Below are 14,703 nucleotides of genomic sequence, written 5' to 3' on the forward strand. Positions count from 1 at the left end.
ATGGCAGTTCTCCAGGATCAATTAAGCAGCACGACGAGAGGCAGCAATTCCTCCAGCCAGAACTGAGATGTGGCACTGACCCCTAGTGACAGGCTCCTACTTGGATGCTGAGCAGCGAAGCTCTGTGATAAAAAATGACACGCAGCCAAAAGCAGCGGGGATCCGGGAAGGCTCCTGGTATTGCACAAAATCTGCTAAGTCAGTGATCCTCCTGCAACTGCACTCAGCAACCAAGGAGCTTTCCTGGAAGCGTGCTTCCATCCTAGACATGCTGCTCCAGGAAACAAATGCAGATCTCAAGTTGAACTTGAGATAAGAGTTTATTTAAGAAATGAGTGAAAAACCCAAACGTTGCACTTTGCCTGAAGAGTGATGCAGTAAGAGGGAAAGCAGCCACCAGTGCTGGGATAGTGCTGGAAATGACCCGTGTACAGGTCACGGAGCACAGTGTTACAACTTCGAGCTGCAGAGGAATGATGGGAACTCGCAGAGGCTCTACTTGCACACTGACCTACTCCTTTCCTTGGGAAAATGCAGTTGCACGGAAGACTGTGTACTGCATACTACAGTTTATTACTTTAAATACATACATTCTGGCTCTGAGCCTGTCAGAGTCCAAAAATGGTCTGTTTCAATTACGGGCTGCATGGAGGGCACAGGACTAATGGTCTATTCCTTGGCGTTTCAAAATATTCCCATCTATGTGGGCTGCTTGCAGGACGAGAGAGACTTCACAGGGCTCTCAGTAGATCCTTAATATCATTTTTTCCCCTCACCAGTAGCTTCAGAGCCATAAGGAGGGGGAGGATCTGACCCTCCCCTCACATCTCAACAGGGCTGTGGAACAGAGCAGATGTTTACTAAAGGCAGTGGGAAGACTGTTGTGGCCATTAGTGGAATCAGACAAAGCTTTCTTCCTAAAACATTGCTCTGTCCAGGTCATATCCCATGCTGTCTTGCAGCACGGAATCAGACTGTCCCAAGGAAAGGAGCAGAGGCTGAAATGCCACTTCCCCACGCCCCAAATCTCCCACTCATCACCAGAAGGATGTGAAACAGCTCCGTCCCACATTGGCACCACCTGTCCCCATTACTGCCAGCCTTGCCTCTCACTTCTCTCCCCTTATCTCTGCACTGGTCTTTCTGCAGATCTCATTTCCTGCACCATCCTGGGCTCAGAAGGCACCAACCTCACTGCTGTTACCGAGACCAAAGAAAAATAGCAAAAGCTGTAAATAACCCCCTGGGCTCACAGCCAAGAAAATGCCAGCATTGAGCAAAGCCATCTTCCAATCTGCCCGCCTTTGGGCTTTGCTGGCAAATTTTTATTTTGGGTACTCGCAGCTGTTGTGATGACCTGAGCTCTTCATAATAAAGCTGCTTTAGCCAGATATGCTATTACCCCTGGGAATGAGAACACTCCTGGATTCAGTTCACCACTCAGGTGTAAACAATCGCATGTCAGTTTAAACACTTCAGCCTTCCAGCCAGAGGTATGTTTGCCCTTCCAGCTCTGCACAGTTACCGTGCAGATTTAACTGTTTATGGAGAGCAGAGCTTGCCAACACAGGTCTGTAGAGCCTCTGCTGAAACGAAGGAAAGACAAATGTTCTTTCTCCTGGAATCACTCACTCTCTTCCTGTTCAGATATACAGAAACTGTGAAGAAAAGCTGCAGTGTTTCAACTTTTCTGGCATAATTTCTGTGTGGGCAAGCCCTCAGTACGCCAAGTGAGCTCACTCTGCCTCTCCAGTAATGAACAGGCAGGCAGAACTCAGCAGCAACCTTCATGAAGACCTGCTCTCACAATTTACTGTGAAACGCGACATGGACTGCACCCAGGAGGGCCAAGCTACGTGTCATATGGATGTGTTTCTGCTGTCAGAAATCACAGGTACCACAGAACTACCAACACACTGCAACACAGAATTTAGACTGAAACTTAAGGGCCATTTCTGTTAATTTACAGTTGAACTCACTTCTCTCTCTGCTGCCAAGGCTCACTGAGGGCTGAGAAAGCAAGAGAGCGTTCTGGGCACTGTCACACAGCCTCCCACTCTCACAGCTCGCTGTGCCTCCTGGCCTGCTTTTCCCTCCCTGCCAACCTCGGGGCTGTCCCCCGCAGGTCCCTCCCAGGGCCCTGGGCTTTCTCTGCTTTCACCCCGACTTCCTCAGTCAGTTCCCCTCTGACTGTGGCTTTTTCTTCAGAGCCTTCCAGCTGCTGCCTCTCCTGTCTGTCCTCTTGGTGAGAAGAGGCATGGAGGGTGAATTCGGGCGCTGCGGCCTCCATCATCTGGAGGAAATTGTAAGCAGGAAGAGGCGGCTTCCAGTCTTCCTCAGACAGGGTACCTGCAAAGTGAACGCAGTCTTTTGTTAATAAGTTAAGAGGCTGTGATGTAACCCACTTTACAGTCATTTCCATTTCAAAGCAAATATGGCTTTTCTGCCCTTCCAGTGAATGCAAAATTAAAGATCTTTTTTTAAAGTTCACTCTTTCTTCTCCACAACTAATAATGCCACCCAAACCAAACCAGCCACAGATGCATTAACATTTACAGGAGCTGGCTGAGGGCTCAGCTCCTCAAAGGCTGGTTCCTGTGTCTTCAGACATCAAGCTGTGAATCTTACAAGCAGCAGCACTCTCTCTCTCTACCAGTGAATGGATGTTTCGCTCAGATCTCAAATAACTGTGCTAATGACTTAGTGTTACTGAAATGCCATTAGGAATGAGGGGAGACTGCTGTCTCTACAGGGAGGAAGCAGTACCATTAAGCGAGATTGCTCGTTAATTTGTGCTTTTAAGGCTGATCACACAGACCTAAAAGCTTGAGCAAGGAGCCTGTGATGGCTGGCAGAGCCCTTGGCCATGCTGCCCAACCATCAGAGCACCCCTCTGGCACGATGGAAAGCTAAAAGAAGGTCTTTAACTGGAGACCTAAACGACATCCATCCTTTGGCACCGGAGATGGGAAGAGCTGTGGGAGAAGGGCTGGGTCACAGAGCTGTAGCAGCCTGGTCACAAATGATGTCTTTGATTACTGAGAACACCTCCATATCCTACCTTGCCAGGCTGCTGGTGGCATTTGAAAACAATTGCTGTGAAAGGCTTATTTTAAAATTCAACAAGATCAAACCCCCATCTCCTTTCAGGAGCCTGAAGCAGGCTGTCAGCCAGCTGTTCCCAAATTTGTGGCACCCTATGGCTACTCCTAACATATGAGGAAGCCACATTTACACTTCCTTCCTCCAAAGCTTCAGCAGCTGATCAAGGAAGGAAGGGACTTAGTGAAAGGCTTCACAGTAAATGCCAACCCTTGATGTTCCGAAGACCACAGCAAGGCTTTGGCTTCCTCACACTTTCCTGTTCATAAAAATGCTGGAAGTTGCTTTTTGCTGGGAGAAGCTATTTCTCACACTAGGACTCTGGAGATTTTCTTATTAGCAAGCAGTGTTTCAGCAGGTCTGTTCTCAGCAATCAGAAAGCACAGCCAGGTTTGGGGATTATACAGGGAAGAGATGCCGATTCAGAACTATTCATGCTTGGCTCTGAACATTAAACAATCCAGCAGCAAACTCGTGAGTAAGGGTATTCTGCTCTGGCTGGACGATTTGTACTGCTCCAACTCAAACTAGAATAGCTAGTTTTTCCATAATTAAATACCAGGACAGACAATTTATTGCACGTAGCATCTTCTCATAAACAGACCAAAGCTAACAGTGCATGCTTAGGAACATTTCAAACGCTCATCCACTTACTGCTGGGAATCTCCAGTCCTGCCTTCAGTTTCTCCAGCCAAGATAAGATATTTATTTCAGTGATAGACTGCTCTGATGGGAACTTAAAGACTTGACCTCCAGCATGAAGGTTCACCCAGACAAGAGCAGGCAATGAAGGTATGGTGGCAAAGTAGGCCTTCAGGACCCCACGGCCCACTGGAGTGTTCTTCCTGTTGGGGAGATCCAACAACATGCTCAACAATAGTTTGGCAGCAGAATATGACCCCAGGGTCAAGGGAGCATTAAAGCTCTCGGGCTACATTCAGCAAAACACGTGCACACAGTTTTACCTATGGAACAGCTGTAGAGGTTCACAGCTCAAGGACTTAAGCCCTTATTGTCTAATGGATAGGCAGTGGGCAGCAGAACAGATGAGTTAGGAAATCCTCTAGCAGGAGGAGCAGGGACAAATTCTGCTGGGACAAATTCTGCACAAAGGTGTGAAATCTTCTCCACCACAAGTTTTTAAGAGCAAGTCAGATGGGAGTGACACGCTGTGGGTAACTCCCGTAGTGCTGGACATCTGCTGTGGGAACTACCAGCTCTTGTCAGCACCCTGCAGCTGCAGCAGCCACCAGCAGGTAGAAGTGGTACGAGCTGATCAGAGGGCTGTGCTCGTGCAATCCAGTCCCTTGGCATCTATGGAGTGGTTTCCTGCAGTCAGTGGGCAGGGACAAGGAGTTGGAATGGCAACTCCTCCAAGTGACACAGGGAGAGCCAAAAGAGGACATCCACTAAGATGGAGGGTCAGCAAGGACACAGAGATGATGAGTCCTTCAGGCACTATTTTCAGGCTCAGTGATGCACGGGGTCTGAGTTGGCTTTCACCATGGGAATGAGGTCCTCTTTCTAGGACTATGTTACTCTTTTAAAGCCAGTAACCATTTTCTGCCCTGGCAAAGGACAGCTTATTCTTTCTCAGTAAAAGAGAACAGAGGCAGATGTGTAGGTGGGGAAGTTCCAGGGACTCTCATTTCTTGCGCATTACTGGCAAACAAAGTTAGCTAAACTCCAGCCCACGCTGCTAGGCACTTCCCAGACTTCAAAGCACGCTATGATTAAGACAGTGAGGTGTCTCTGGGCTTGAGCAAAACAATCAGAGGTTAAAAACTGAAAGCTTACACGGGAGGGGAGGATTTAAAAAAATCCCCTTTCCTATCTTTTTTTTAAAATTATTTCTTAGTTCCTAGATTCATTTTGTTTCTCGATTATTTTTCAGGTTTGTCTTATAGAGCTTCTTCCAAAAGCTGTTATTTTCCCCCACAGTCAGCAATCACTAATTAGCCCATTGTGTTTCACACTAATTGCTGATGGAATAATTATCTTAAGATGCTCTAGGAGGGCAAATTTACTTCTTTTCTTCCATGTGTAAAAAAATAATAATAATAAATTCAGGTCCAGAGTGAAGCTACCACGGAGCATCCTCGAGAAATTTTACTCTACTGGCAATTACTTCTGCAATCAATTAAGGTTTTTACTAATTTTACTTTTTTGTGCAATTTTGCAGCTGCCCAGAATACATACTGAATCACTGCTAAATGATTTGGCCTCCCAACCCATGATGATTTCAGACCAAATGATCACATTACCACATAGATAGCGTTTTGAGTAATTGCAGACTCTGTTTTTCCTTGCCTGCAATGCTAAGAGCAAGGTAACGGAAAGAAACAAAGAGGCATAGCATACTCACAAGTTCAACCAGCATGACACAAATGCTTGCTGAGATCTTCCTCTTGCCAGTTTCAGCATTTCCTTGCTTTCTGTTCGACCAATGTCACCGTCGCTGAACAAGATGAGGAAAGGCTTTCTGAGTTGCAAGTAGTGGGGCAGATTTTGCACGGTGATTTCTGGCTGCAAGACACCAAAACAAGAAGTTGGGGTGTAAGGGGATGAGGGAGCAAGACAAAATTAGACTTTCTGTTCTTAAATGAGTGGGTGAGGGGCTGAGCAAAGCTGTGGGGTTTGTGTTGAATGCAAGAATCTCAAAATCAAATGTGGATTTGGGGACTTCAGTGCACTTTGGAAATGCCTACACCCATCCATGCCTATCACAAGGCAAGTCTGAATGAGAAGCTGTGTAGTTTGAGATGAATGGGTATGAGCAGAAAAGCAAAGCAGGCTTCATCCAGCTTACGTGCAGGGAACAGGCCTTGTAAGATGCCTACAACAGTAGGTCTGGGACTAAAAGCACCAGCCAGCCAACTGACTCCCAGGGCCTCCTCCCAAGGGACAACACTACAGACAACACATTTCTGTCCAGACCGTTGGCTCCAAGTCATAAAGGATAAAAACAATGGGAGAAATAATGAGCAAATGTATTTATTTTGCAAGCTCAATGCTGTAATCAGCACTTCTGAAAATGACTTCAGTGGAAAAAGGACACGTTTCTTTTACTTACAAAAAGGTCCAGCAGTTCATATCTGATCATCTGCACGATGTCCTGAGCATTCTCCTTGGACAAAGCGATGCCTTCCACCCTCTGACTGCTGCTCCTGGCAAGGAGGAGGGCAGGAGGAGACACTGCATATTTATGGGACCTGAAAAAAATCCAGCCAACTCACAGCAGGTTCCAAACATACACAAACTAAGTTTTAAATTAAGACAGGGGAGGTTTAGGTTGGATATGAGGAGGAAGTTTTTCAGCCAGAGGGTGGTGAGGCACTGGAACAGGTTGCCCAAGGAGGCTGTGGATGCCCCATCCCTGCAGGCATTCAAGGCCAGGCTGGATGTGGCTCTGGGCAGCCTGGGCTGCTGGTTGGCGACCTGCACACAGCAGGGGGTTGGGACTGGGTGAGCACTGTGCTCCTTTGCAACACAGGCCATCCTAGGATTCTGTGATTCTATGAATTGAGCTCCATGGGCTTTGATTTTTGGCAGTTTTGTGCAGTTCTGCTGAAGTTCAGCAAATGTTACAGCAACAGACATATCCTGTGGCTTACTTTTATCAGAGAAACCAGCCCCCCTGTTGTTCCCCAATATTCTTTGGGTAAAAGAGTTCAAGGGCATTAAAAGAAAAGCTGAGCAGGTGGAAATAGCAAAAATAGGAGAAGTCTGAGCAACGAAAGGGCACCACACCAAGATGGGTGAGCAATTTTCTGGAAGTTTGAGGAAGTTCACCCTAAAGACTCCAGATGCCACCGCCCAGAGGAAGGGTGAAACAGAGGAAGTGAACAGCCCCAACTGTTTCTTGGGGGTGTCTGTAGTTTATTTTTCAAAGGCTGCTGGTGTTTCTTCAAAGGCTGTGACACCATTGCTGGGGAAGTCAGCCTGTGTGAGAGAAACGTGAGGGCATTTTGGGCTGAGGAGGCCTCTGATTTCCTTTCCAAGGGTAATCTGGTCTGCCTCATCTCCTTTTTTCTGTATGAAGAAGATGCAAGGTGGGGGGAGATGTGTTCAAATGTGCTTTAACGATCTTGGTGTTTGGTGTTTCAGGCCACAACACAAAACTAGGTGCAGATGACAGCAGATAAGACATTTCTGACATTTCAGTTCAAATGCAGACCTTTCACTTCACCCCTCACTGCTTTTATCTGCTGGGAAAAAACACACCCACTGCACATCTGCTAAGGGGAGCCCAAGATCTGCACCAGTATCTTGACAAAGAGTGGCAGTAATAACCTTCCTGAGGCTTTCAAACCTTATGAATCCTTTGCTAACCTGTTCTTGTGCTCATCAGAGCTTTTTAGTTTCATTTTTCTGCTTTCTTTAGTCCATTCTGCTTTCTGTTCATTTCCACACACTCAGATGTGGGGTTTTGGTTTGGTTTTTTTGGTGTTTTTTTTCTCACCAGAACCTTCCCAGTTTTCTACAGATCACAGAAGCACAGCAATTTCTTAACTCCCATCACACTGTGACACCAATGGAAAGCCAGACACCCCAGGAACTCTTGCAGCTCACAGCCCAAAGGCCAGGCCTGTACCTCACACGTATTTCTTTCCCCTAGGAATACCTGGAAATCCAGCCCTGAGCTGTGCTGTGCCCTTCCTGCCTGGATTCAAGAGCTCCTTGAGTCCAGCACGTTATTTCACACCTCTGGTCATGGCTGGGAATCCTCTGAGCTGCTAAGATCTGTAACTTTACTGTCAGTTGGTTTTTTAAATTAACTTGCATTTGCCTTTGATTGAGAACAGTAAAACCTTACAAATGTTTTAAATTCTGCTCGTTTTGAACTTCTTCAACTCCCAAAGTCTTAAAGAGACGCTCTGGCAGAGTCACGTCTCCAAGGAGGTAAGAACTCTTGTTCTCTGTGTTTAAACAGATGAACTCTTTGATAAGGAAGCTCCCCAACACTGCCAGAAAACCAACAAATTCCCCTCCTAATAACTGGAGTCTACCCTGAAGTCACCTCTGATTTTACCAGTAACACGACCAATACCCATCAAGTGGTTGCACTGTTGCTTATGACAGCCTTCTATTTATATAGCTGGCATTACATGGGTAATACGAGCCTTGCATTTAAATCAAAAACATCTGCAAACAAATGCTTGGCAGGAATCTGCGACATCTAAATATGTGAGAAATAAATGACTTCATTCAAAGTATTTCTTCATTGGTGCTTTTTTGCATTTGTTCCCAATGGACCAGGTGTTTGCTGAGCAAACAGTTTTGTTAAGAACATTCTTTGGTGCGTTTTGTATACCTTTTCTTCTGGGGAAATGTGAGCAGGGCTCAGTTTTCTGTGACTTAGGAGCCACAAACATTTCCTTAGTGAGAGCTTAGCAGAAAAATAGCTTTTCTTCTCTCAAGAAGGGAAGTGAGCCCGACTCTTGCATAAGGAATTCCTGTAAGTGTTTACTTTCTACTTACACTTGGGAAGATGACCATCTACAGTAGCTTCACCCACAAATCACAGCTAAAAACACCTTCCCCAGCCAGAATCCAAACTTGGCAGAATGAATATCAATACAAACTGCATCAACTATTCCAAGCAAATAGGAGCACTCTGCAGACTATGGCTGGAGCAGGAGGATGGAGATGTGTTCTTGAATGCATCACTGCTGACAGGACACAGACTTCTGTTGGTGTCATCAAACACACCAGGGATGTGGCACGTTCCAAAGAAACTAGCACAAATAATTCACTGCTGTGTTAATGGCTGTTAAAACCCACGCCTGCAAAAAGGGACATTTGGGGATGTTTAATGCTGCACTGGTGGCTAATTCCTGACAGAAACGAGATGCTGGGAGAAGGCAAAGACCTCTTCTGACCTACTTGCATTTATAAGCACTGAAACATCTCTCACAGCCTGATTCAAAGCACTTTTCCTGTCGGTGGAGTGAGCATTAACCTTAAGTTAAATGTACAAACTGATGGATTAGCTACAATTTGGCTTAAACTTAGGGCTGCATTTTCCAGCACCCAGACACAATTCCTACTCCGCTGGTAGCTAAGAACTCCCTGGAAGAAGGCATGGGCAGCACATAGACTCTCTTTTGGTTACTATTTGCAAATAGGGTCAACCACCAGAGCAAGACTCAAATTTACACCTCTGGCTTTGCAGCATCCCCCCCTACACTCCCCGTCCTCTCCCATCACATGCACTTCTGCAGCATCAGAGCACAGAAGACAGAAAAAGAAGGTGCAGAGAAGGCAGAAATAGGCAGAAAAATAGCAAGTCTGCATTTTTTCTCAAAGGAAAGAGAAGAGCAGAACTCTTTTTTTCTTCCTCACATTCTGATCCTAGCTAAAAGATAACATTTTTCCAGCCTGTTCTTTCCCCATATCTTGTTTAACAGGGAACCCAACAGATGCGTGAGGGACTGGCAGGGCTAGAGGACTAAAAATACCCAGAGTGAACCTGAACAACAGGAAGGCAGCTGACAGTTCATAACAACAGGGTTAAACAGGTCGCCTGTGGAAGGGCTGTAAATCAGCAGCCCAGTCTCTGCTCCATCTCTCTTTGGCAGAGCCCTGAACAATCTTGCTAGTGGACTAAGACACTTGTAGATGTTTGGGTTGCTGATAAACACTCAGCATGGGCAGAGACACTTGCTTTAGGCAGCAGCTTTCACTAAACGCAGGTCAGTTTGAATTGTCACCAAAGAAAAAAAAACAACTTACAAAGCCAAGACATCATCTTCAAAATACATCCCTGTTGTTACGTGTCCACTTAAGATGCTTCCTGCCTCTGTGAAGGCTTCCCTGACTGTAAAAGAGACAAAGAATCATAAATAAACAATAGAAAGAGAAGTGTCAGCTTCCTTCTGGAAGTCAAATCACCACATCTGCATATGTAACACCCTCTCACAGCAAACTGTCAGCTATGAACAAAAATATGATTAGAGGCTGATGAGAAATGGATGCATCTCATGACCACAGGCTACACAAGGGAGAAGTTGGCAGCCACTGAAAGGATGAGAAGGAAAGAGTTCCTATTATGAGGCAGCCTTTGCTCTTTAGCCACCAGCACTGAGTTTCCAGGATCTACATGACACAGATACTGATGGAAAGTGAAATGCCCTTGAGAACTTAAAGACCATAAGTGGTGTTCTTAGAAACAGGAGACCAATTAAAAGGCCAAATAGAAATCTTATAAATCGCAGCAACCTTTTGGAAAAGACTACTGCAGTAGTGTTAAGTGGCCAGAACTCTCTCCCTCAAGAGTCTTTTTGTCTTATTGGGCTCCTCCAAACAGGAGCATCTATTACAACCACCAAGGGTCCAAAGGCTAACTACCTTAAAGGCACATTGTGTGCCACTGCTTCTTGCAGCTACAAGGAGAGGGCTTTCCCTCTGCTATCACAGTTCAGAGAGCGGCATCAAACCATCAATCCTTAACAGCTGCTAAGGTCTACCTCTCACCTGACAAAGCCAGTGAACTCAGACGGTGGGGATAAAAGGTAGAGGGTGTGACTCCCTTTAATCCGTAACAGCTGAACCTCTCTGTGCTGAGAGATTGAGAGCAGAGTCCCAGAAGGGGCCAGCTCCAGAGCTGGTTTATGCCCTTATAACACATCCTCAGTTTTAGGCAACTAGATCCATGGAAGAGACAAACTTTGTGAGAATATACAAGCCAGTATGAGCTTGTAAAATGCACTAGATAAAGATCAGAGAGAAAAAAACAACACTGCCTAAACAGGCTGAAAATGGGGCACATTTCAGCTCTCCCACTCTTTATATCAAGCAGTTGAAGACAACAAAAAATGCTCTTTTCATTTATGGAAGAGTGAGAAATCTCATGTTAGGGAAGTCAGGTTTTCCCACGACTTGAAGTTAGGATTCAGATACACCGTGATATATGTTGCTACATAATTTAAATAAAATCTCATTCAGACATTATTTATTGTTCCTTGTAACGCGGATCATCATGTCAAAACTGGCCAACCCAGGCACTTGGGACCAGTAACTCAGATCTCAGCAAACTGAAGCTGGCTCAAAACTCTTCACTCTTTCGTTCTTTGCCTCTGCCTTTCCAGCAAAATGTAAGGATGCATTTTTCATTGTGATCCCCTGGAAACACGAGGGCTACAAGCTTTTCTTTATACTGATTTCTTTTCCAAAAGAAAGGTTGGATCCTTAAAGGAATGGCTTGTTGAGCGTTCAGACACCACAAGAAATAACACATGCCACAGTGCTTGTGACACAGCTTGCCCAGTTAGTGATCATAGAATGGCCTGGGTTGAAAAAGACCACAGTGATCATCTAATTTCAACCCCCCCCTGCCACATGCAGGGTCACCAACCACCAGACCAGGCTGCCCAGAGCCACATCCAGCCCGTGATGTCAAGAAAATTGGGGCCTGACATTGGTTTCCAGATTCACTTGGTCTTCAATCACTTGATGTTGTCAGTGCTGACACAACAACCCAAACGATCAGATGATGAGCAACAGTGAGAGCTTTGCTCTGAGAGCTTCACCAACAAACCCTCTGCAAACGTGGTGGCCCAGCTACAGGAGAAAAGGCCATGAAGAAGACTGTGAGCTCTGCGAGGCACGAAAGGACCCAGCGTGATACACAAAGAGCAGGTTTAAATCCAAACATCCTCAGGAGAGCACTTCCACTGGCATTTAACTTGAAACACTCACTTGAGACGTAAGTAAGCATGTGCTCAAGTGCTGCCCTGGAGAGGCCTTGGCTGCAGGAATTCTCTCCTAAATCAGGACAACATTCAGCACAATCCACACTTGGGATTCGTAGATTCGTTCCTGCTGAGATCTTCCCTCCCCATCACGCTCTGCTTTGCAGCTCCTTCCCATCACAGTTCCAAAACTGTCGGCATTTTGGGGACGATTTGTGACAGACCCAGCATCCCACACAGCAGCCTCATAGTTCTGTGCAAGAAACCCTGAATGCACACAGTTCCACGGCAGATACAGAGCACTTCCTAAAAGCTATTTATCCTGAAGACTATATGAGATGGTAGATTGTGGAGTACTTTGGTTTTTTTATTGAGTGAAAGCTTGAAGCTAAGCTGCTTTCTTCCTTCTGCTGGTGTTAACTGTGTCTGCTGGGTGACAACGGACAGACAACACAAGATCTCAAAAAAAGTGAACGGGGATCAATTATTCATCATCTCTTCTAACACAATATCCAGCAGCCCACAGAATGCTTGGGCATCAGTTACTGGAAAACAGGAAATTCACAGCCATGTGTAAAATCCTCCACAAAATAAAGTCACTGCCAAGGCATGCTGCGGATACCAGGCAGAGATTCTGATTATGCCAACACAAGCCATTAGATACAAAGCAGGAGTGAGATTTCTAGACTAAGGAAGATACTGAACTGATGATTCCTGGAGTCTAGTTCCACGCTGCCAGGGAAAGAAATCCCTCTGAACATGTAATTCTTTTCCTAAATGTCTGCTGTTGCCATGCTGGAGGGAAGATATGGGTCATGCGAGTCCTTTCTTTATTCTGCCCCAACCTAAGTCTGATCATGAGTTGAAGTGAGGAGTCTGTGCCCAGACAAAGCCCCACGAACAACTTCAGATACTGTTTAATGCTTGATTTACACCGATGCTTGGCAAGCCCTGCAACGTTACCAGCAATCTGAGGAGCACAGGTGTATTCTTAAACAACTGCTGCGCGTCTTAGGACACAGCCTTAATTCCAAATATGCTTCTGAGTAGCAAATAAACCCCTGTAAAGTTCTCCCATTTTCCAGGAAAATGCTAATTCGCTGCCCTAGTAATACTCTGTATCTCTCTGCAATCCATTTTAATTATGATTTTTCTGACAAAACTTTTTTAGGTCAGATCCACTTAGCTTCTTAATATAGTTCTCACACTAAGTGATGAAAAAACTCCAGAGCTTCATTTAACTGGACATCTCGTTGCTCTATTTCAGTTAGCTGGAAATGACAATGATGTGACATGTTGCTGGTCCAGGTAAGAACAGGAATTTTTGCCATGAGAAAGTAATTATAAAACTTCCAGAGAAGTCTGCAGGCTGTTAAGGACAACAGCGTGGTTTCCCTGACTCCTGGTCTGGGTTTGGTGCCAAATAGCTGGCTCCAAATTTCTGCTCCTTCAGATTATACTGCATGACACTCAACTATCCCTCAGGCTACACACTGAGAAAGCATCCCATATTTCATCTCCCTTGGCATCTGTGGCTGAGTTACCCAGACTGCAGATGCCGTTCTAGATTGCAGCCTGAGCATGCCCCAAGGGAGGAGGAAATCTTGTGGGTTCCGTACAGAGCTGTTTGGAAACCTGCAAGCCTCGTGTTTCCAAAGACAGTGAGGGTCTAGAAGGAAAGGAACATCTCCTGTACAGGAAATAGTCTGAGCTCACAATGCCATTTGGATCCAGGCAGGTTCCCTGCAAACAACTCGTCTCACAGTCCGCATGCTGTCTGCAATCCTGCCATCTGGGCTAACACAGGCACCATTACTGCAGAGAATGGAATACATGGAATAAAAGGATGATTCCAGAGCTCAGCTGGTGAAAACTAGGGGAAAATGTCTGAAAGTTTTTTTGAGACCAATAAGATTTTCTGCTAAATTTAACACTTAGATACAGGCCCTCCAGAAGAAGGAAGGCATGCTAGATGTTACCTGGCTCGGTGAGCAAAGCCCAAATGTTTACTGACATTTTATTCTGTTCTTATCTCTGAGCACAGTGGATTTCCTCTGAACCTCCTCATGCAACTAATTAGCTTTACTGCATTTAACCAAAGTTTACAGGCACACCGGGTCTTCAAAAAGAAAAACAGTCTGAAATTTTGATCGTGACAAAGATCATAAAAACATCCCCCTTTTAGTGCAGTGATTTCTAGAGATAGCGATAAATTGGAGACTGTGGGGCTGGAAGATCCTATCTGCCCACTGTGGATATGATGGAAGCATCACATGACATTCCTTTCCTAGACTGACTTTATTTTTCCTCGTTAATATGTTTGATTGTCATTCTGGTGCAGCACTCTATGTAACAGACAGGAGAGGCACAACTCCAAGTTTCAGCCACTCTGCATTCCTAGCATTGACCAGGATGACACTGACCAAGAGCATAGTGTGAGATAAATTCAGATAAGTTCAGAACACTCCTTCTAGCAACCGTGCTTAGCACTTCTAGCTGAGACCAACCCTGCAGAAACCGTGCCCACCTATTTCAAAGTCCAAAGAAGGATTTCAAAGGCTTGTTAGCATGTCATTCCTGCAAGAACTTTGCATTTTACTTGACTGCCTTTTTTCATATTTCAGACTCCGTGTCAGTTGCAAGGATTGAGACTCCCACATCTGCAAGAGGAGTCAGTGAGATAACCACCAATGCAACAGTGGAAAGGGCTTTCTTTAAAGAAGTATGCTATGACATTACATGTGGAATACAAGAAAAGACTGATGAGTCTGGGCTTGTTCAGTCAGACGCTGAGAAGAGATTTGAGAGCAGCTTACAGCTCCTTTGAAGGGGACTTACGTAGAGGATAGAGGCAAACTTTTCATGGTAAGAGGAAGGAAATACAACAGGGACAGCAGACACAAATTGT

At 45.4% G+C, this 14,703-nt stretch overlaps 1 protein-coding gene across 2 annotated transcripts in view; it reads right to left on the minus strand.

Annotated features, from left to right (window-relative positions):
- Positions 1-301: 301 nt before the first annotated feature.
- TXNDC16 (thioredoxin domain containing 16) overlaps positions 302-14,703 on the minus strand; it is a 43,426-nt gene continuing 29,024 nt past the window's right edge. For both annotated transcript variants that reach the window (XM_010712158.3, XM_019616031.2), the window contains 5 exons: positions 9,838-9,922; positions 6,176-6,314; positions 5,468-5,628; positions 3,757-3,947; positions 302-2,349 (listed from right to left, as the gene is read on the minus strand). In XM_010712158.3, coding sequence (XP_010710460.1) covers positions 2,060-2,349; positions 3,757-3,947; positions 5,468-5,628; positions 6,176-6,314; positions 9,838-9,922 — 866 coding nt within the window. In that variant the 3' untranslated portion in view covers positions 302-2,059. The remainder of the gene's footprint in view (positions 2,350-3,756; positions 3,948-5,467; positions 5,629-6,175; positions 6,315-9,837; positions 9,923-14,703) is intronic.

This window comes from Meleagris gallopavo, chromosome 5 (assembly GCF_000146605.3).
Source record: "Meleagris gallopavo isolate NT-WF06-2002-E0010 breed Aviagen turkey brand Nicholas breeding stock chromosome 5, Turkey_5.1, whole genome shotgun sequence".
NCBI lineage: Eukaryota > Metazoa > Chordata > Aves > Galliformes > Phasianidae > Meleagris > Meleagris gallopavo.